Here is a 23,402-nt window from a genome sequence, read left to right on the forward strand (position 1 = left end):
ACACATTAGCAATAATGCAATTAGAATTTAAGTCTAAAGATGCAGTGTAAGTAACATTGGTAGCCCAAGCACTCTTCATTATCAAGTACTAACAAAAAGCAGACTAACAAAGAGATGCTTAAACAATTTGGCTACTTAGCTAGAATGCAGTGCTTCCAGGAATTATATCTTGTTAATTTACATTATAAGAAATACAACCATACAGTACTGTCAAACAAGATCCAGTCTGTCACACAAATCAAGATACACAGGCATGCATGTTCAGTTTTCTAGATGGATTTCTTCTGTGGAATCCCAAGAACTGCACTTAGTGAAAATTGTCTTTTGGATATTTCTTGTTTCCTTACACCAGGGGTGTCAAACTCAATTTCATTGTGGGCCGCATCAGTATTATGGTTGCCCTCAAAGGGCCGGGTGGACATGACCAAGTGAGCGTGACCGAGTAGGTGTGGCTGAGTGGGCGTGGTCAGCTCAATGCTGCTCACTCAGTGCAGCTGACTCAAGATACCTGGTCAGGAAAGAACAAGTTGCACCGGCTAATTTGATGTGGGGACAACTCGTTGCCCCACAAGCTCTTCACCTCCGCAAACTTCTGCAGCCAAGCATGTGCACACGCACACGCACACAGGCTGCATTCCAAGTTTAGGAACTTTTATCCACAGAGGATGGAAAGGGCCTTCTTCCCAAGCCCAGGCATGATTGGTAGTTTGTTAGCTCAGATGTAGATATTCTCCTAGTCTCCAAGCTTGGAGAGTGTGTGTGTGTGTGTGTGTGTGTGTTCCTTCTTCTGCCTTGACAGATCTCTGGAGAGCAAGAGGAAGCAGGAAGCAGCACTTCCCAGTCCTGCATGAGGGGGGCTGGCCCTTCTTGAAAGGGAATCCCCATTTCCAATCATGCGTGGTCATGATGCTGGCTTGTTGGAGCAGCCTTCCCTCATGCAGCTTCCCTGCCACCTTCTGCTCCTCTCCAGAGATCTTTCAAGGCAGAAGAAGTTGGAGGAAACTGCTTCCTGGAAACTTTTGCCACATCAGCATCATGGTTGCCTTCAAAGGGCCAGTTGCATGTAAGACTATTGTGTTGTATTAGTTCAGAAGTGTATTATGTCTAAGAGTGGGGCAAAAAGGAGTAAAATTTCAAATATAACAAATAAGTTATTTATTTCAAATAAATCTGGAGATCTCTTGCTTGCGGGCCAAGGTTCAAGTGAATGGCAGTTTAAAGCTTTGCCTGCCAGATGCCAAATGGTGCTTACCACTGCCTGTTGTGAGAAGGGTCAGTGTTCTGGGTTCATTTATGCTGATGCATGCTTTAGTTATGTGGTTGGGCACAATGGTATCCGGCTGCCTTTTTTATTTTCTAACTACATTTACATCTTGCTTGCACAAATATAATGCCCTCTCCCTTAGCAAGTAGGGGGAACAAATGGCTGCTTTGTAGTTCCTGAGGTCCCATCAGGTACATAGTGTTGAGAAATGCTCCTATTTCACTGCAGCAATTTAGACATTCAGAACACAGAAGAGGAAGCCCATGAATCAGATATCATCGATTAGATACCTTGAAGAGCGAGAAAAGGCCCTTTGAACACCCTTGGGAAAGGTCTGCAGCTGCCTTTGGCTGGAGAATTGGGGGGGGGGGCTCATCTGAATCCCAAAGGTAAAGCTCTGCTTGGAATTAATTGGGTATTCCGTTGGATGGTAGGCCAAGACTCGCTAATAACCTGTCCCATATAAGTTTGAAAGATCAGGTGTTGGAATTTGCCAAAAAGAAAGCCTAAGTAAACTGATACAGTTGGGCCTCCCTGGCTGCAAAGCCAAAGGTAGAGTTGGGGCTGTTGCTGTGCAGAACTGTGTTTATCCTAAAGACCTTCAGGTCGCTAGAACAGACTAGAGTAGACTGTAGCTTGCTTTTGAAAAGCCCCAAAGACAACACAGCAGTAAAAATCTCTGCTGGGCCTCGGAATGCCGTCTTCCTTCAGGAGCTTAGCTGGTGGCACACAATGCCTGCTTAGCCCCTAAGAGCCGAGGAAGGTGTTCCTTTGGGCCGCCCCTCTCCCCTCCCCCTGGGAAAGCTGTGCTCCACGGGGATCTGAGAATGGTGCTTAGCTTCTAAGTTATTATTTAAGATTTTATTTTGAGGGGTGCCTTACTAAAATGACACGGGCTCCTCTTTTTTTTTGCTACCCTGTACTTTGAATATTTTTTAATAAAATATTTAATTTCCTGATAGCAGAGTAGGGAGCTCTTTCTTTCAGTCTGCTCAGGAGATTTGATGCAGCTACTGGTGGAGGCAAAGGGGGTGGTTGAGGCACACAGGGAGGGGGTCTGAAAATCACTTCCTCTTCTTCAAATAACACTTCTTTCTTAGCATCTGACACTTTAGTTTCAGATATGTTTATATCCTTAAACCGTTTAAACACAACACTCAACTTTTTTTCCATAGGTCTGGCAACACAAAAACGAACCATTTCTGCCTGACACTGTAACAAATCATCACTTCTCTCATCCAATGCATTCCCCCACTGGTCAATGTACAATGCACTGGTCACCATATTTCTTATCATCCCCAGCTAGGACCCAGATGGGACTCGAACCCACAATCCCCAGCTAGGATTCCTCATAATGCATCCACAGTCTCACATCTAAAAGAACCTTGTGGAGGCCATGCTTGTTCACACAGAAATTTCAATTGAATCCTATTCCCCTTTGGATATTTAGGATCACTAAAATAATCATCAAATCCTTTTAACATGCATGCCAACGGTGTGTTGGGCACACTCTGATGCCCCCCCCCATACTAATACACTGCCACTGACCTACAGTGCCGGACGTTCCAACGGTCACCAATAGGAATTGCAATGGCTTAACCTCCCACACAACCTAACACGGACTGCTTTAGGGACGACGTTGTCCTGAGTCCAGGAGGGTGATCAGTCCCCCTCTTCTGTCTTCAAATGAGACAGGCACACCAGAGTTTAACAGATACTCGCCTGAAACGCGTTGTCCACTTCCCCATCCTGGCCAGGAATTGTTCAGACCACCGTTCCTACACTGCAGGGTTCTTGGACTCGATCAGAGCACCATCGGTACCAAAGAGTTGTCACTGCTGTCTCCCGGAGGCTGGATCCCTCGTGGCGCCTGGAGAATGTTCAGGAGTGACTGCCCGATGGGCCCGAGGGGTTGAACGGCCCTCAGCAAAATATTGCCTTGACCTATAGTCCTGCCGCGGTCGCCATTTGAAATAGAAAAAAATTGGCAAGAGACCAGGCCAAGCTCTTCAATGTAGGAAGTTTATTTGCGCAGGTCCAGACTGCACTTGGCATGAAAGGGTCTGGACCCCGAAAAGTTCAAATCAACATACATTTATACAGTTACATTCATCTGATATTCATACGTCATATTATAGGCGTTACAAAGGGAGGAATAATATATGGTAATGTAAGTAACATCATATAGAGAAGTGAAATATGCCTAGAACAGAAGAAAAGGAGTTGTCAGCAAAAGGGAGTATACATGTGATAAATGTCAGCCCAAGAAGAGAACAACAGGATGCATATGTCTGGGTCAAGATAAAAATACTAACAGCTTAGCACAACTATTTACTTGCTAGCTTGCAAGCTAAGGGGAAGTAGGGCAAAAGTCAGAGGCCTTAGCTTTGAGAGCTCTGCCACAGCCTAAACCAAAGTTACAATCCTTCAGGCCATCAGACCTTCTGTCCAATCTTTGGGTAAAAAGGTTACACCTGAGTTGGTACCTTAGTTTGCACTATCTCATGACAGCTTGGCCCCTTCTTAGCAACATATCTATATTCTGTGCCACGCCGAGCCGCTCGTTGACTTTGGCAGCATCCTGGAGCTGGCTTGGCCTCAGCTGATGGGCCGCGGTTCGCAGGGTCCGCTCATCAGGCTGCCAGGCTTCCTGGCAGTACATCCCGCAGGGGAGGTCTGCTAGGGAGGCGGCAGTCAAGCGTTGTTTCCCTCCTCGTGCGTGTGTGTGTGTGTATGTGTGAGAGACCTGCGGGAACGGCTGGTAGAGGTGGCGGCAGTCCGGCGTTTGCGTTTTTTTGTGTGTCGAGCCCCGTGGGCCCGACACACAGGAAGGGGGGCAATGCCGGAATGCCGCTTCCCTACCAGCCATTCCCGTGGGTCTGACACACACACGCACATACACACGCACGAGGGGGGAAACAACACCGGACTGCCACCTCCCTAGCAGACCTCCCCTGCGGAATGTGCTGCCAGGAAGCTGAGAGAAGGGGGCAGCAGGGCTTGCAGAGCTGCTCCCTTCGGCTCCTCTTCAGACCAGGCAGCTGAGAAAAGGGGGCGGCAGAGTGGATCCCCATACGGGGGGGATGCCTCTGGGTCCCTGCACAAACAGACAGGGGCGGTGCACCAATGGCTTGGACTTGTTGCCAAGGTCAGCCGGCCTGGCAGGCACCACAGGGGAATCTCTTGTAAGGTCTGCCGGCCGCGGCACACCAAAAGGCAGGGGCTGACGGGGAAGCTTCTAAGACCCCTGTGGACCCCCAGCCCAGGCTAGCAGAGGTGGCGGTGCAGCAGGGCAAGGGGAGACCTGCCGGGCAGGGAAGAGGCAGGCCCCCCGGGGCACCCCAAGACTGGCCGCCCCCACCCGCGTAGCAGGTAGAAAAAGGGCCCACTCACCTTTCCAGTCCTCCAGTCTCTTCCTCCGCTGCCCCCACGTGCAGTCTGAAAAAGCAAGTTCAACCAATCAATTCAAACTTTGCAAGGGGTTTTTTTGTGAGCAGTTTGAATTGATTGATTGAACTTTTTGAGTCTCACTATTTTTTCCGGAACTGCACATGGTGGAGGAGGACTGGGAGACGCAGGAGACGGCTCTGGCCAATGAGCTGTCGAGGGGCTAATGAGCTGCAAATGTTGCTGGGCTCTACCAGCCCACGTGCACTTGCCTCCTACTGAGCAGGTGCTCAGTCGGGCCAGCGCCAAGGTGGTGGGGGCCGGACCTTGGTAATTTCCAGGAGAGTTGTGCGGGCCGGATTCAATCTTATGGCGGGCCATTTGTGGCCCGCGGGCCTTGTGTTTGACATGTCTGCCTTACACAATTGAAGCTACCAAATTGCTTGGAAACAAGTCTATGTTTTAAAATAAATATGAAACAGTCATATTTAGAAATCTGTGTCAAATCTGCAGTGTCATGTCTTATCAGCAGTTGCACTAAGGCAGATCTGACAACCTTGTTTTCTATTAGGTGATAAAATTGTGGCACTTTAATGGCCTCTTTTCCTGAAGCATTAAATAACTGAATTACTATTTCACCTGAAGGTTGTCCTTTCCTGTTTAGAGTTGAATAATCACAATTATGTTTATAATATCTGTTTTTTCTCCAGGAACTCAGGATTGCTTATATGGACTCCCTCCACTTTATCCCAACAACAAACTATGTAGTAGGCAGAGCTGAGAGTGGCAACTCTCATATCTCATTTTGTAAGGCAGTCAGTTCCTGAACATATTCTTTCTCTACAAATGTTTCTGTAACTCTATAATTTTGTTTGTCAAGGGTTTCAGCATGATCATTCTATCCTCCTTTAATTTCAGTTGCTTTCTCAAACGAACAAAATTGTTCCTTTGATCAAAAAGCGATGTAAAATATAAAAGAGATTAAAATTACAGCCATTTTAACAATATATGAAATATTAACATAATTATCTTTTTGGAAATTTTATTAGTAAAATCAAGGCATAGCGCTATGAAAGGCAATGAAAGTGAAAAAAATACACTCCATAAAATAATAAACAGTGGTTAAACAACATGTGTAACCCAAGTAGAAATTTAGTATCAGCTGAACTTTGCTCTAGAAGAAAAAAAAAACATGACAACCAAAGACCAGGCAGATAAAATATTTCAGGGTAATATGTTAGTAATATATAAAATGAATCTCTAAAGGATGCGCCGATCTAGCTATAGATTGCTATACACATAGATATCTTCTGTGATTATTCTTCAGTCTTCCTATTTTAGCTTGCTGTCCATGGCTTTAATCCACGTTTCTCTTATTCTGAAAACCATTTCAATCTTTTTCCTCTTTAACATTTTCGTAACATTTTCGCTTCTCATTCTCACTTCTCTTTCTAGAATTTCCAAGTAGAGATGTGCAAAATTTGTTGATACAATTTTCACTAGAATTTTATGTTCCCAGATATTATGAGTTTTGTGCATCTTACTGCTCTCCTCAGGTTCTTTTTTGCTTGAGTGTGCTACGTCAGTTCCTTATATATACTGCATGTCCTCCAGCTGAATGGCACACATATTTCATCTTAATGTTAACCTCTATAACTCCTAGTTTGAATCACAGAGCCTCCAGGCACTTGGGCAGAACGTTGAGAGCCTAACTTGGCTGACCTGGCTGTCTGGAATGCATTTTTTCATCTTTTGGTTTCTATTAACGGTACGTAGGCAAGTTGACTCCAGGAGTTAGAGCGTAGTTTTATTATTTGACATCGGTATTGCCAATAAACAATTTTTTTCACAGAATTCTATCAACCTCCTTATCCAACTTTTATATTCCAAACAGCCATTTATAGTGTAACAAAACTTGTTTTAATAAAGAGTATTTATTAGGTTTAATGTTAAAGAAAAAATAATGTCATCACCCAGATTTGTGTCATTATCTTATCGATGTGAAGCACATAAATTCATGCAGATGTATTAATGTAAATTTAACTGCTGCTTTGGTTAGGCTACATTGGATGCAATGGATCTGCCAGTTATTGCTGGAGAATATTTGAAGGAAATTTCATTTACAGGTAGTCCTCATTTACTGAATACTTTATTTAGTGACTGTTTGCAATTACAATAGTATAAACTGAAAAAGTAACTTTGTGACCAATCCTCTCATTTACAACCAAAGCTGAGGCTAAGGATTCCTTTAGACCAGGGGGGTCAAATTGCCGGTCCACGGGCTGGTTGCATCATACTGAGGCTGCGCCCACCCCAGCTCCGGCAATACAAAAAGTCACGATATGTCACAACACGTCACGTGAGGTGGCGAGTTTGACACCCGTGCTTTAGACATTACTAAATGCTGGATCCTATTCTGATTACTAAATTAGGATCACGGGTAGTCTCCATTTAGTGACCACCCTTGGGACTGGTCACTAAGCAAAGTGGTTACTAAGTGGGAAATTATGTGTAACTATGCTTTCCAGCTTGAAATTGATGAAAGCTGGCTGGAAGACCTTGGGCCAGTCACACTCTTAGCCTAACCTACCGCTCAGGACTATTGCTGTAGTAGGGAGATTAGGAAGAGGAAGAAATATTATGTATGTTTGCTGTCTTGAAATATTTATGAATAAAATAACAAAGGCAGGAAAACAAAAAAAACAAACAGTAAGTAAAAAGCAATCAGTTTCACACCTTCAATTTTTGTTTATTTCCTAACCACTGGGTCTTTGGAATCTCACTCGGCATTAGACAATTAACAAGGGAATTAATGTTTGAATTTATATTTATTGGAGAGGAAATAATTAGAAGAGAGTAAGCAGCTACACAATAGAGAAATGTGCTGGTGCCAACAGCTGCAACTACCTTTGACAAACAGCCAGTGTATTCCTCATTGTCTGCTTGCTTACTCTCTTCTAATCTCTTCTCTAACCTCTTCATTTTGAAGGATGCTACCAATATTGTAAATTGTTGAAAATTGGTGATAAAGTTATTTTTTCCCAGCAATGTTGTAACTTTGAATGAGTACTCAGTAAGCAAGGACTACCTGTAATGCATCCAAAACCTGCTAAATGGAGGTCCACTAAATCGAGAAGTTTCCTAGTGTTGCATTTAGCCCTTCCTGAAACTACCATGAAATCCCTTAATATCTTCCATCTAATATGCATACATTTGCATAACAGTTTTCAGTAATTCCATGAAATTGTCATTTGTTGGATTAGAATACAGTTAGAGGATATTATTGATTGCAGTCAGCCAGATGTGTACACCGGATTTGGCATTTTTGTCTGCTATTGAGTTCTTCCCAAGCACATTGGATACGCAGATGTTATTGTTTAATAATATTAAAAGTATTGTTGCAAATTGGAAGCTGTTCCAAATAAAGTTATGTTTTGCAATTGACCAATTGTGATGGTGATGATTTAAATGTTGTATGCTAACCGACCCAACAACTCTGGGTGGTTCACAACTAAACAAATAAAATTACAATAAAACTTATAAAAGATAAAAGATGGCAAAAAGGACAGAGCAGATGGAATGAAACAATTACTGTCACTCTATTTCTTCCAATGGACCTAAATCAGGGGTCCCCAATCCCCGGTCCGTGGACCGGCACCAATCCGCAGCATGCCAGAAACCAAGCCACACAAGCAAGTGAAGCCCCATCTGTGGGATGTAGGCAGCATGTGAAATCCACGACCCCTTTGGTCCATGGGAAAACCTCTCTCCATGGAACCGGTTCCTGGTGCCCAAAAGGTTGGGTGCCTCTGACCTAAATAATGTATCATGTAATAACACCATTTAAAGCAGCACATATCAATCCATGTCTACTAATTTATTCCTACAAGACTTACAACTATTCATTTTGCAATTGTTCAAAATTATGGTATTGAAAAAAGGTGGCTTGAGACCAATTCTTCAACTTATGACCATTGCAATACTTTTGTGGTCATGTAATTGCAATTTTGGTGCTTGGCAATTAGCATGTATTTATAAAAGGTTGCAAAGTTGGGAGTCACCACTTGTAACCTTCCAGATGGCTTCCAGTAAGCAAATCAATGGGGGAAGCGATATTTGCTTTATGAATGCATGATCTGCTTAACAGCAGCAGCAAAAAAGTAAAATCAAGCATGTTGTCATGACCATCTCAGACTTGCAAGATAAAGAAGATCATCAGCTGGAAAAGTTGCAAGCAGAAAAATCAGTACTGCCTAGCAACCAGAAGCATCTATCGCTTTTCTCAGAAGACAAAAAAGGCAATATAAGGGCCTGCTGAGAGGAAAGGAAGGCTGAACAAAGGCAGTTGGCAAAACTATTGGCCAAAGAGAACACTGCCCCATCAAAGGAACAAGTCCAGATCACACCATCCCTATATAAAGGAAGCTGTGTGCCACACAAGTCTACTGGTGACAACTGTCTACCTCATTATTGTGGTCCTCAACATTGTAGCTACCTTGTTTATTTATTTATTTATTTTATAGCTGTCCAACTCATGATTCCAACTTTTTCCATTACAGTTTTGTTTCAAAACCTTTTTAGTAAAGATATAAGACTTACTTATTTCAGAGGGCCAGGATAGGACAATGGACACATGATGACTCAATGACCGCATCACTTAGCGATGGAAATCCTGGTTTTAAATGTAGTTGTAAGTTGAAAGCTACCTGTATCCAATTAAGCATGCTTCATTTCCATTGACTTTTTCAATTTTACCATGGTTCATATTTGTTGCATTCCATTAAACTATTAATATGAGCAAGTTCATTTTAAACCTGGCCTCATCAATTATTAGTTTCTTAAGGATTTGGTCTAGCCACATCAACACCTCCAGATTTACTTTTGAAAATTTGTACTTTTCCTGTCACTGAACAAGTGTGTTATGATTTGGTGACCACTTTCCTTGTCCTAGGTGGGTTAGCTTTTCTCAGGCCTGTATCCCCTCATCCTCATTGTGAATTAACTTGAGTTTCTCTCTCTCTCTTTACTCTGTAGCAACATTGAGTCAATCACTATCTCATACTTTTCAAAGTGACCAATGCTAGTCAGCATTAATATGTCAGTGTGATCATTTCCTGGGACAGGCTAAGCAAATACACAATTTGAATAAATGAGGTATTGAAGTATCTATGGAGATTCTCAAGTCATCCATAGTTATCCCAAAGATGCTTTTTCACAAGGAAACTGGACTTTTTCTTTGTAGATGTTTTGCTTCTCATTCAAGAAGCTTCTTCAGCTCTGACTGGATGGTGGGGAATGAAAAGATTTATACTCCTTGCAGACAGCTGGTCATTTGCATTCTTTTAGCGAGTCATTAGTGCTACCTGGAGACTTATCTACGTCTTCAGGGTCACCTGAAAATACATGTGGAGCCTTTTTGGAATTGTTGAAAGGACTGTGCTGTAGACTGGAGATAGATGATGTCATATCCCTCCCCGCTGAGAGGGCTGTTCAATTTTGACATAGATGGCCTCTTTGACTCCTCTTTCAAACCAGCAGTCCTCTGTCCAATACGTGGACTTCGCTGTCTTCGAAAAAGTGGCCTTTATTTGCCTTTATTCATGTTCAATGAAAATTGATAAAATGAAACCAGAGAAAGTCTGCCAACTAAAAACAGAAGACTGCAATAACTTTAGTTTGTCCACATAGTTATCTGATTGAGGAAAGACTAGCATTCCTCAGACTATCATAGTTCAAACAGAAAAGAGGAAGCATGTAAAGCCTTAGTGCAATCAGTGTAAAAAGCTAATGTACTTTGAACCAACCTCTCCACTCCAAATCTAAAGTGAGCAAAGTTTAGAATATGGAAAAGCTTAGTAGTTCCTAGAATTTCATTTAGCCTCTTTTTTTGAAGGAACTTTCCCCAAGGAAGATGGAAGATCCCTTAAGGGGTATATAATGGAGAAATCCATTTAACAATATTCCCCTCTAACATGGGATATTTCAGAGGTGGGTAGTTGCTTGAAATGTTTCACAAATTGCTCCATTAATGGATGCAGAAACATACACTGCAGAACTTTCTGAGGAACAGACTTTCAACAATAACAACCAAAGACTTTATAGTACATCTTAAGAGGTAATAAGTACTGGGGGGAAAAACTCCTGAAATGACCAAATAAAAGAAGGAACACGGAGAGAACATGCCCCAATTCCTATTGTACAAAACACTGTTGATAGCTTTAATTCTTATCCAAATTGCCAGGCAAGGAGTTACATTATAAAACTCAGGGAAAGATCTGAGTGATATATTTGAGCATCTTTCAGTCAAAAAAGTCCCTCCTGCCTGGCAATGAAAAGTACAATATCTGAGAAGAGACAAAAGCACTAGCAATCAGAGTTGCCAGCTATCAAGATGTAATCAAAGGACTCATGCACTGATCAAATTACCATAGCAATGGGGTGCTGGGGTGAAGGAAACATATCTACAAAATTAGTTGCTTTCAACTGATAATATATCCTCTAACAATACCAGATTGTGTTCATTTTCTGGCAGAAAACACTATATTGTGCATTCTTTACAGCAACAAACAAGTCCACTGAGGGTGTTTCCCACTGAAGGACCCATTCACAGGCATAATGTTGGAAAATTAGGGCATCCATCTGTGCTCTGAGTAACTCCATTAAATATATAATAGATTAACTTCCATGAGAAACACATCTATCCAAAGGTGCATGAATAGGAAGAATACACAACCTTTCGTTTGTTGATACAGTGAATGAGCTGAACAAAATGTTATGTTGCACAATGTAGCCAATAATCAACATGGGGTGAATACATGTATGCCATAGATGCAGACATACAACCATAATCATATATTGTAACATTATATGGAAATATGTAGCTCCAGGATCCATTCAGGAAAACCATTCCCCCCAACACAACAAAATAAGCTAATCTGAAAGGTGACTATCCTGAATTTGTTGAGCTAGATATTATTTGATGAGTTGCAAAGATCTATTAGTTTCACTTCACTGTCAGTTTTGAGGATGACAAAATAATCAAATCCAATTCACATCTGAGAGTCTGGTACTTGATTATACTTCCTTTTTCAGTAAAACTTCATATACCAACTGGAAAAATAAATAAGAAATACTGCAAGGCTTGAATTCTATGGCATACCCCATAGCTATCGAAGTTGAGACTAAGACTCTGTAGTGTTGGATTTCCATCCTTGGAGAGCAAATGCCAGTGGGAACTGAAGTAGTGATCCTGGAGATTATATTCTAAATCAAAGATGATGCTTAGGAATATTTTGGTAGTCTTTTGTAAAAATAAAAGGGGAGGTGGCTGTTTTGAGAAAACTTGTTCCCTCAAGTTGCACATTAGCTTATGACAACTGCAATGCTAGACAAGGGCAATTTAATTCCAACCATGGATCTTATTTGCAGGAGAGGCACTGCTACTGACCAGCATGCAGTGTTTAGGATTTTGAGTTTCTCCATAGCATTAGCTGTACTCTAGAAGAAAAATTGTTCTGTGATAAGCAGATCTTCCATCATGTTCTGAACCTCAGGAGACACCAATGGTTCTGATCAGATGTAGCAGCAGAGAGCAATAACTCTTTTTAATGTGGTCAGCCTCATAGGCAGCTGTATTATATTCAGCAGTGTTCATCTGCTGCTTGGAGATTTGGGAGGCCTCTGCTAAGAAAATGGAAGCAAGGTCTAATTTATCATCTAGCATAGATGAAGGGGACGCAGTGGCTCAGTGGGTTAGGACACTGAGCTTGTCAATCAGAAGGTTGGCAGTTTGGCAGGTCGAATTCCGAGTGCCGCATAACAGAGTGAGCGCCTGTTACTTGTCCCAGCTTCTGCCAACCTAGCAGTTCGAAAGCACGTAAAAATGCAAGTAGAAAAATAGGGACCACTACGGTGGGAAGGTAACAGCGTTCCATGCGGCTTTGGCGTCTAGTCATGCCGGCCACATGACCATGGAGACGTCCTCGGACAAGCGCTGGCTCTTCGGGTTTGAAACGGAGATGAGCACCGGCCCCTAGAGTCGGAAACGACTAGCACACATGTGCGGGGGAACCTTTACCTTATAGATAAAAAGATGATAGGTCATCTTTTCACAAAGAAAAATCTGATATTAGCCGTTATAGGCTTGGAAATGATCTCTCTAAACAATACTTTGTTGTGAATTAAGAAAATATGAAACGTATTCAATTTGTGTTCTCCTTTATCAATAAGGGCCAGAAGACACTTTGTACTAGATTTTTATGTGCTACTTTAACTACCAGTGATTTGAAGGCCAAATGCCAGAAAAAAAACCCCTGCTACATCTAATGCAACAGCTTTTTGATCAGAGGAGTTGAGACTGACGTTTGCCACACGTTTTTCTACTGATTTCAACAAAGCCAGAATATTAGCAATATTTCTGGTGTATACAGTAGTGGCCAAAATTGTGGAAACTTTTTGGGGAAAGTGTACATTTGAGGTTTGATGGATAATAACACCACCATTTTTTGGAGTAGTACCATAAAATTATATATCAATGGAAAGATAATTTAATCAAGAATGTAATGCAATAACTTTTATGAAGAATTTGCTAGTAGAATAAATTATAAAGAAGAAAAGTGAAACACGTAGAAAAAACGAGATATACTTACTTATTATCACGTCAGTTAATACTTGGGTAACCTTTAGCATGAATTACGGCCTTACAATGTCTTCCCATGGAGTGAACTAAGTCCTTTAGTTCTGCAGCTGTTATAATGTGAAACAAAGATTGAATGATTGCTTCTATTAACTGGGTTTTATTGCTCAGTCGCTTCTGACTAACAAGTTTCTTTAGTCGGCTCCATAGATTTTCAATTGGGTTAAGGTCTTGGAAATTTCCAGGCCATTCCAGCAGTGGAATATGATTATCTTGAAACCACCTTTTGCACACAACAGCAACATGACACGGAGTTGAATCCTGTTGAAATATAAATGCTTCATTGTTTTGGAAAAGATCATGTGCAGAAGGCTTCAGTTTGGGCTCAAGTATTTCATTAATGTATTTTTGGCCATTTATATTCCCATTAATCACACAAATTCTGTCCACACCTTTTGATGTCACACAACCCCAGATCATAATACTGACTGAGTGTTTCATGGTACACGTAATCCAATCAGGATGCAAATCTTCTCCGATTCTTCTCCTTATGTATTTTATGCCATTACTACCAAACAGGGAGATCTTGGTCTCATTACCCCAAATAACACTGTTCCACTGTTCCTCTGCCCAGGTAACATAGGTTTTAGCCCAGTTTAGTCTTTTCAATCTTTGTTTGAGATAAAAGTGGCTTTTTTCATGGAATTTTAGATTTTAGGCCAAATTCCTGCAAGAGTCCTTGCACTCAACTTCACAGTGCGTTGCGGCATTTCATCTTGTATACACCCAGATGGTTTTCTTCTGTCACGTGGGCACAGTCTCTTAATTCTTCTATCATCACTTGCTGTTGTGCACCTTTTCCTGCTTTTACCAGTGTGGTTTTGTAGTGACCTAGGCTCCTTATACCTCTTCAAAGAAATGCCACCTTTGGTTAAGTTTCCACCAATTTTTCTTCTAATTTCTTTATAACTGTAGCCTTGTTCACTTAATAATACTGTTTTACATCACTTTCTGGGCGACCAGTCAACTCTTTGCACCACTACTTTAATTTTATTACGTTTTACAAGCTCACTAAATGAAAGAACACAAAAAAAACCCCCAACCAACTTGATAGTGATTACATAACACACTGACAAATGTCCTCCTCTCAGCTTCAATACATGACATCAATAACTGAATCCTACCATGATCTGATTGGCTCATTGCTAAAACAAGATGACACCTAATTGGCTCTCTAAACACTCATGCTCATCGGCTACAATCAGATGAAGGAAAGCTACCTGATATGAATCTAAGCAAGTTGTGCTTCCTTTTTCTGGTTATTTGGCTATAACGTTTCATAAAATACAGATAATTGAACCACATTTATTGCATTCTTGATTAAATTATCTTTCCACTGATATATAATTTTGTGGTACTACTCCAAAACAAAGTGGTGTTATTAGCCATCAAAACTCAAATGTACACTTTTCCCAAAAGGTTTCCACAATTTTGGCCACTACTGTAAGCATCTGAAGACAACAGAATACAGGCTATCTACTCAGATGGGATCTACTGTAATTAAAGATCAAGAGCCTCATGCAATCTGATCAGCTGTTCAGGATGTGTTGGGTACTACTGATTGGTATCCAACCATGGGACCCAGACAATTGTGATTCCTCCAAATCAAAAGCGTAAATCTCTTGATCAGATGGCAAGTCATCAGAAGCCACTACATTAGCACTCAGAAGTCTTGTGCAGTTATGGTTGCAGTTTCTTTCAGATCTGTTCTCTTGCTTGGTAGGGTGAAGACCATGCCTTGGCAATGGGAAGCTGCCCCAGATGTTGGCTCTGAAGCTTTGAGATTGTGTATGATGTTCTTCTCTGTTGGATCAAATGGCCTGGAGAGATGAAGGGGTTAGCTGATATTGATAGTACAGTTCTCAGTGTAGTATCTTTAAGAAGGCTACAAATGAGTACCAAGTCCAAGGGGGTGTTTCTTAACAGACTTAAGTACCTTGTTGAACATTTATGCAACTTATTCTAAAAATCCCATTATGCACACCATACCAAATAGGTTGGGGATCTCTGTTCCCCGTGAGCTGTTATCAATAAAGTCCTGCACTTCAATTTTAAAAATAGTAGTATCCTGGCGTATCTCTGTTGTTACATTTTTTTAAAAAAAAATCACAAACATATCCATAAATACAATTCCAAAGTTATAAATTTCTGTGTTTTAATTAGTGTCTCTCTCTCTCTCACACACACAAACACACACACACACACACACACACACACACACACACACCTATCTTTTGGAAAAACCCGAATATTTTACAACATATAACACTGACTGATTAACATGCTACATCAAACCCTGGCTGATTCAGGGAACTGATCCCTCATCCAAAAAGTCATTACATGATAATATTTATAAGCAGTTTTCCTTTAATTTGTATACTTGACTGTGGGTGACAAGAACTATAACAATTGTAGCTAAAGGGTACATATACATGCATTTGTATATAATATATATTGTATATACATGCATTTGTATATAATATGCATTCTAAACTAAAGTTAGTACAGTAAGTTTAGGATATTGGATAGATAATATTAACCTTTGTAGTGTGACTGTAGTATTATTTTTAATAATAATTTTAATGATAATGATAATAATGATAATGATAATAATAATAATAATAATAATAATAATAATAATAATAATAATAATAATAATACTGATGATGATGGTGCTTTGCATGTACACTGGGTGCTTCTGTACTGGAGACAAATTCCTGGTGTGTCTAATTACACTTAGTTAAATAAACCATTCAATTCAATATTACAATAAGATTACAGCAATAAAGAATGACTTAATGATGAAGTGACAAAAAAGATGCTACGGAGCAGAGCTGCAAATCCAAAGATGATTTGGATTTCCAAGGAGAAAGTTGTTTTAGAGTATGTGCAGGTATAAATGAGGCATCCATTTGTAAGTCTTTGATTTAAATGAGTTTTCCAGGATTCAGATTACCTCTGAAGAATTCTTGGGAAAAACTGCAGCTTCTTTAAGGAGTTAGAGACAGATGCTAAATATGCACTTATGTGCATTTTGAAGCAGCTTTTAGATTTTAATTCTGAAGTACTACATATTCTTATTTAGGAGATATAAGGCACTGAGTACCTTGTATTCTAAGGTATATTGATTAATGTACTTCTTCCATACTCCTAGCTGTTAACTATGATATTATATGTCTAATAGTTTTAACAGCAACTATAATCACAGGTAATTTCATCTGATCATCTATAGCACTGTACCTTCTGGGAAATGTCATCAAAATTTTGCCAGTTCATATTTTTATTGCTAATTGAAAGCATTAAATTCTTGGCTCCTCCATTACCATTTTCATTTCTAAATGGTAGGATACAGACTACAAGGTACTTCTAATGTTTCATTCTCCAGATCTACATACAGATCTTGTTGCTAGCAACAGGTGTAGGAGTAATCAGTACTGATATGGACTGTTTCAGATTAGAAGACAAAACAGTGCTTTGGAACGTATCATATTTCTGCTGTGAGCTGTAGTTCTCCAGTCTTTTGCTCTAAAGCACCTTCTTGCCTTTGAATATAAAGTGCTTTTTTAGCCTTAATAATCATTTTTCTGATTTTTTTTAACCTACATCCCTAGCAACACACAAATAAATGCATAGCTTAAAAGCTGCTTTCCTAGAATGGTTCCTTTTATACATGTTCATTGTTCCAGCATTTTTCTTATCACTTTCTCCTCAAACTTAATTATATTGTGTTCCAGAGAAGTTCAAAGCTTCAAAGATCAATCAAGTTTTTACAACTGGATCCAAAGAAGACAAATAAGATTAAAAAAACATTAACACAATATTACAGTAACCTATTTTAAGTCTTTCTGTGCTAAGGAATAATTATATCAACTAGCTGAATCATTCATAGTACAAAGAGGATCCAAGTTTTAAAATTCAGCACTAAAGTCTTCCTGGGAAAGCCAGGTTTTAATAGAATTAGCACTGATCTATTTCTGCAGGAAAGATTGTTCCACAGAAAGGCAGCAAGAGAAAAGGGCCATCTTCATGATAGTTGATAGTAACTATCATTTAAACTGTGAGCCCAAACAGAACCCTACTTTCCAGATCTTACTAGACAATCAGATAGTGCTGGGAGCTGTTAGCCCCAAAAGATTTAGTATAAAAATAATTATTTTTTCCCCTCCAAACTGAGTTGCATGTTATTAAGTTAGAATCAACCGTCAATGACCATTTAGACATATTTTTTTCATGGTATTCTGCCCTTCAATAAAATAACAGACAAGATCATTACCTTTTTCAACTTGGGGAGTTTGGGGAGATTTGAGAGAGTGTACAATCCAACATTTATTAAGCTGAGATACTCCAAATTCACAAACTCTTCTGTGAGTCCCTCAATTTTGTCATTAATTGATCTGCTGTTATCAAGAAAAAGCTCTTTGACCTGAAACACACAGACACACAGACAATGAAGTTATTATTTATTTGTTGTATTTTTATAACTCTCAATATCAGGAATTCTATGGATGATGCATAATCAATTAAAACATTATAAACAGTAATGTAAAACAATATATAAAGCAATGTGTTAGATTTCAGCAAACCAAGAGCACCACTAATGGCAATAAATAATAAAGAGGATATCTTAGCTATGGAAGTCAACTTTGGGCCAGTCACTCTCTCTCAGCCTAACCTACCTCATACGGTTTTTGTTGTGCGGAAAGTATGAGAAGAAAGTGTGTTGGATATGTTTGTCATCTTGAGTTAAATGTAAAAATAATAAAGGCAGGGTACAAATAAATTTTAAAAATACCATAATGAAGCAACAGACAAGCTTCACTGTGTTCCATAGCCAGGGTACCACTATGGATTTTTTCTTTCTTGCGACCATCCAACTTCACTAGAGGGAGAAGGTCTTTGGGTGAAGATCTTGGAATTCTGGTAAGTAAATATAGGACATGCTCTTTTGGATATGCTGCCCCCAAAGCTACTTAGATCTTTATGTATATTAATACCAGCACTTTCAATTAGACCTGAAAGGACAGTATAGATGGCAAAGTAACAATATAATGTAATAATATAAGCCAATTAATAGTCTATTGTATCTTGTTTTTAACTAAATGGAGTTTTTACATCGTTTCAAAGGCAGTTCCAAGTATAGTGTGTTATAATAATATAAATAGGTTACTAGAGCATGAATAACTACTGCAAAGCTATTTGTGTCCGATTATGTCATAGTGGCTTTATCAGCCAAGATGATAAAAAGTGCTGTGAGCACCCCTTGGGCCTCTAGTGAAAATGATGGGTCCAAAACTTCCTCCTATTTCTTAGGGCAGATCTGATAATCCACAAGCCTTGAACCTCTTTTTTTAGCTCCTGGTGCTACCTTGAGTATAATTGCTAAAAACTCATCTTTGACATGAAAAATAGACAGTAAGCTCTAAAATGATTTAAATCAGGGCCCCCCCAATGCCCAGTCTGCAGCTTGAACCCAGACTGTGGCCTGCTGGGAAGCGGGCCATGCAAGTGGTGGGCGAGCATGCAAAGCCATCCCCTTTCCCCCCCTCTGCTGCTGCCAGTCCTCAGAGCCAGAAAGGTTGGGGAGCACTGACTTAAATACATTAATAACAAATATGCTCAATCACATCATACCACTACTGTACTTTGTCACCTCTACTATCAATCAATTTCCAAGCTCAGTTCAAGGTGTTGATATTAGCATATAAGAAATGAATAGTTTAAAACAGTTTATCTGAAAGGATGTCTCCTATGTTGCCCACCAGGATTCCATGATTGCACCACAGGCCCTTCGCAAGCTACTTTTGTCCATGAATGCAAGATGGGTGATTTCAAGAAAAAAATGGGAGTACCAACAATGCCCTCTATGGAATACTCTTACCAGTGAGACTTGCTTGGTACCTTTAAACCTATAAAGTAGGTATAAAAAAAATCACTCTACACATGACCCAAAAAAACTAAAAATGTAAATTCAGTCCCACCCATCAGTATAATTACCTTGGCTACTGCAGACCTCAAGCTTCTTCCAAATGTTAAATATGATCCTTAGCCACCAAAATTCCCCCCCCTTGCTTAATATGAAAACAAAATAGGCTGAACACCATTTAATTGGAGAACTATTCAATAAGAATTTTAAATGTCCTAATGAAACAGACCAATACTCCTAAGCTAGAGCAGCAGGTAAATGAAACCAATGATTACCTACTTAATTATCTAAAGCAGTTTCTTTTTTGAGATCACATCTCAATATGAGATGTGCAACAAAGATAAGCAAGAGAGATTACAGTATAAGAATAATTTACAACAGACTCTATCTGTCCATTTTGCAACAGGCTCTATCAGTCCAGCCTAAAAATATGGCTAAGGGCATTCTTTAATTGGTTTGGTTAGCATGGTGATGTGGAACCTGTGGGCATTTTAGATTTAACATCAGTGTTATAGTAAGACACCAACTTCTGTAAAAGTCTGCATAAGTATATTACAGTATGTTTGTGTTATACGAAACACATAAAAGTTTTTGTTTATGACTGAATATAACAATGAAGGCTTTGGTAATTGTGTTTATAAATAAATTCAGAGAATCAAACATTACTTTTCATTCAATGGAAAAAGTCCCTAAAAACTAAGACTGAATAGGCCTTTGCCTCAGTAGATCTTGAAGGCAGATCAGCAGGAAATGTAGTAGAAGGAAAAAGAATGAGACAAGAATAGCAAGCCCTGATGACTTGGTGGTGACATTATCCCAACCGACTCAATCGGTGATAGATTTGATGGAAATTATAATCCAATATGGGAAAGTTTCTGGTTTTAAAGTAAATAATAATAAGACCAAGATATTATCTAAAAATATGACTATGAGTGAAAAGGAAATGTTAGTAAAATTAACAGGTTATGAAATAGTTAAAAAGGTTAAATATTTGGGAGTATATATTACAGCTTCTAATGTGAAATTATATAAGAATAATTATCAGACATTATGGTTAAAAGTACAAAAAGACATACAGGGAGTGCAGAATTATTAGGCAAATGAGTATTTTGACCACATCATCCTCTTTATGCATGTTGTCTTACTCCAAGCTGTATAGGCTCGAAAGCCTACTACCAATTAAGCATATTAGGTGATGTGCATCTCTGTAATGAGAAGGGGTGTGGTCTAATGACATCAACACCCTGTATCAGGTGTGCATAATTATTAGGCAACTTCCTTTCCTTTGGCAAAATGGGTCAAAAGAAGGACTTGACAGGCTCAGAAAAGTCAAAAATAGTGAGATATCTTGCAGAGGGATGCAGCACTCTTAAAATTGGAAAGCTTCTGAAGCGTGATCATCGAACAATCAAGCGTTTCATTCAAAATAGTCAACAGGGTCGCAAGAAGCGTGTGGAGAAACCAAGGCGCAAAATAACTGCCCATGAACTGAGAAAAGTCAAGCGTGCAGCTGCCAAGATGCCACTTGCCACCAGTTTGGCCATATTTCAGAGCTGCAACATCACTGGAGTGCCCAAAAGCACAAGGTGTGCAATACTCAGAGACATGGCCAAGGTAAGAAAGGCTGAAAGACGACCACCACTGAACAAGACACACAAGCTGAAACGTCAAGACTGGGCCAAGAAATATCTCAAGACTGATTTTTCTAAGGTTTTATGGACTGATGAAATGAGAGTGAGTCTTTATGGGCCAGATGGATGGGCCCGTGGCTGGATTGGTAAAGGGCAGAGAGCTCCAGTCCGACTCAGACGCCAGCAAGGTGGAGGTGGAGTACTGGTTTGGGCTGGTATCATCAAAGATGAGCTTGTGGGGCCTTTTCGGGTTGAGGATGGAGTCAAGCTCAACTCCCAGTCCTACTGCCAGTTTCTGGAAGACACCTTCTTCAAGCAGTGGTACAGGAAGAAGTCTGCATCCTTCAAGAAAAACATGATTTTCATGCAGGACAATGCTCCATCACACGCGTCCAAGTACTCCACAGCGTAGCTGGCAAGAAAGGGTATAAAAGAAGGAAATCTAATGACATGGCCTCCTTGTTCACCTGATCTGAACCCCATTGAGAACCTGTGGTCCATCATCAAATGTGAGATTTACAAGGAGGGAAAACAGTACACCTCTCTGAACAGTGTCTGGGAGGCTGTGGTTGCTGCTGCACGCAATGTTGATGGTGAACAGATCAAAACACTGACAGAATCCATGGATGGCAGGCTTTTGAGTGTCCTTGCAAAGAAAGGTGGCTATATTGGTCACTGATTTGTTTTTGTTATGTTTTTGAATGTCAGAAATGTATATTTGTGAATGTTGAGATGTTATATTGGTTTCACTGGTAAAAATAAATAATTGAAATGGGTATATATTTGTTTTTTGTTAAGTTGCCTAATAATTATGCACAGTAATAGTCACCTGCACACACAGATATCCCCCTAAAATAGCTATAACTAAAAACAAACTAAAAACTACTTCCAAAAATATTCAGCTTTGATATTAATGAGTTTTTTGGGTTCATTGAGAACATGGTTGTTGTTCAATAATAAAATTAATCCTCAAAAATACAACTTGCCTAATAATTCTGCACTCCCTGTAAATAATTGGAAAAAACTACAATTATCTTTGTTGGGAAAAATTGCAGCTGTTAAAATGAATGTTTTACCAAAGTTTCTTTTTTTGTTTCAAATGATACCTATATTGAAAAAGGATGCTAATTTGGATGAATGGCAGAAGGGTATTAATAAATTCATTTGGGCGGGGAAAAAACCAAGTTAAACTTAAGATTTTGCAAGATGCACGGGAAAGAGGAGGACTCAAGGTGCCTAACTTAAAATTATATTATGATGCGGTGGTTTTAACACTGGTTAGTGATTGGCTTAATTTAACTAATAAAACAATACTTTATCTTGAGGGATGGGACTTATTATATGGGTGGCATGCGTATTTAATTTATGATAAAAAAGTTGATAAGGCTTTCAAATCTCATATCTTAAGAAGTGCTGGAAAAATATTATTATGTTAAACTATAAAATACCAATTTGGGGGATTCCTGGACACATGATAGAGGGGGTATCTATGGGTGTGAACTTGGACACGACTTCATATAAGGAATTACCGGTACTTAGATTGATAGGGAATGGTTGGCAATTGAAGTTATTAGATGAGTTAAAACAAGAACATATCATACAGTCTTGGTTTCAATATACTCAATTGCAAACGAGGTGGATGAAAGATCAGAAAATTGGGATTACATTAACTGATGAAAATTTGGTAAAACAAATTAAAGACCAAAATAGAGCACATATAAAGAGAGTATACAATGCTTTAGTAGAATTGGACTCTGAAATGGAATTAGTTAAAGATTGTATGGTGAAGTGGGCTCAAAATATTCAAGAACCAATCTTATTGGATACATGGGAGGTAATTTGGGTTAGAAATGTAAAATTTACCCAGGCTCAAAATTTAATAGAAAATTTCTATAAAATGTTTTATAGATGGTATTTGGATCCTAAAAAATTGTCTTGCATGTATCCTAATTTACAGCCCAAATGTTGGAGATGTGGTAGCTTGGATGCTACCTATTATCATATATGGTGGACTTGTAGAAATGTTAAAGCTTTTTGGATCAAAATTTGGTTCAAAAGATTTTTAAGAGAAAGATAAAATGTTCTCCACAATTGTTCTTATTGGGTATTATTGTAGACTGTGATACTAAAGAAACTAATTTGATGTTGAACTTGATAACAGCTGCAAGGTTATTGATAGGGCTACATTGGAAGAAGGATAGTTTGCCTACTATTGAAGAACGGATGCTTAAACTGTCAAATTTAGCAGAAATGGCTAAGATTTCTGCTTACTTGAAGGATCATTCACAAGAAAGATACATTTCGGTTTGGAGAAGATGGATAGATTATATTCAGAATAAATATGGGACTAAGGTTTCATTTAGCTTACGAATAGATTTTATATTGTTATTTTTATTAGTAGTTTATTATAGTGAAATTTTTGATTAGTTTAATAATAAGGATGTTATTTGTTTATGTTATTGGTATGTATATTCTAACTTGGTTTGTATTTTTAGTTTAAAG

At 39.3% G+C, this 23,402-nt stretch overlaps 1 protein-coding gene across 1 annotated transcript in view; it reads right to left on the reverse strand.

The window, feature by feature from the left end:
- The window catches only part of ANP32B (acidic nuclear phosphoprotein 32 family member B), a 43,510-nt gene that overhangs the window by 9,848 nt on the left and 10,260 nt on the right, over positions 1-23,402 (reverse strand). The window contains exon 2 of the mRNA XM_083355504.1: positions 17,620-17,769. Within this exon, the coding sequence (XP_083211630.1) occupies positions 17,620-17,769 (150 nt within the window). The remainder of the gene's footprint in view (positions 1-17,619; positions 17,770-23,402) is intronic.

The sequence above is a fragment of the Vipera ursinii genome (genome assembly GCF_947247035.1).
Source record: "Vipera ursinii genome assembly, chromosome: 2".
Classification (NCBI taxonomy): domain Eukaryota; kingdom Metazoa; phylum Chordata; class Lepidosauria; order Squamata; family Viperidae; genus Vipera; species Vipera ursinii.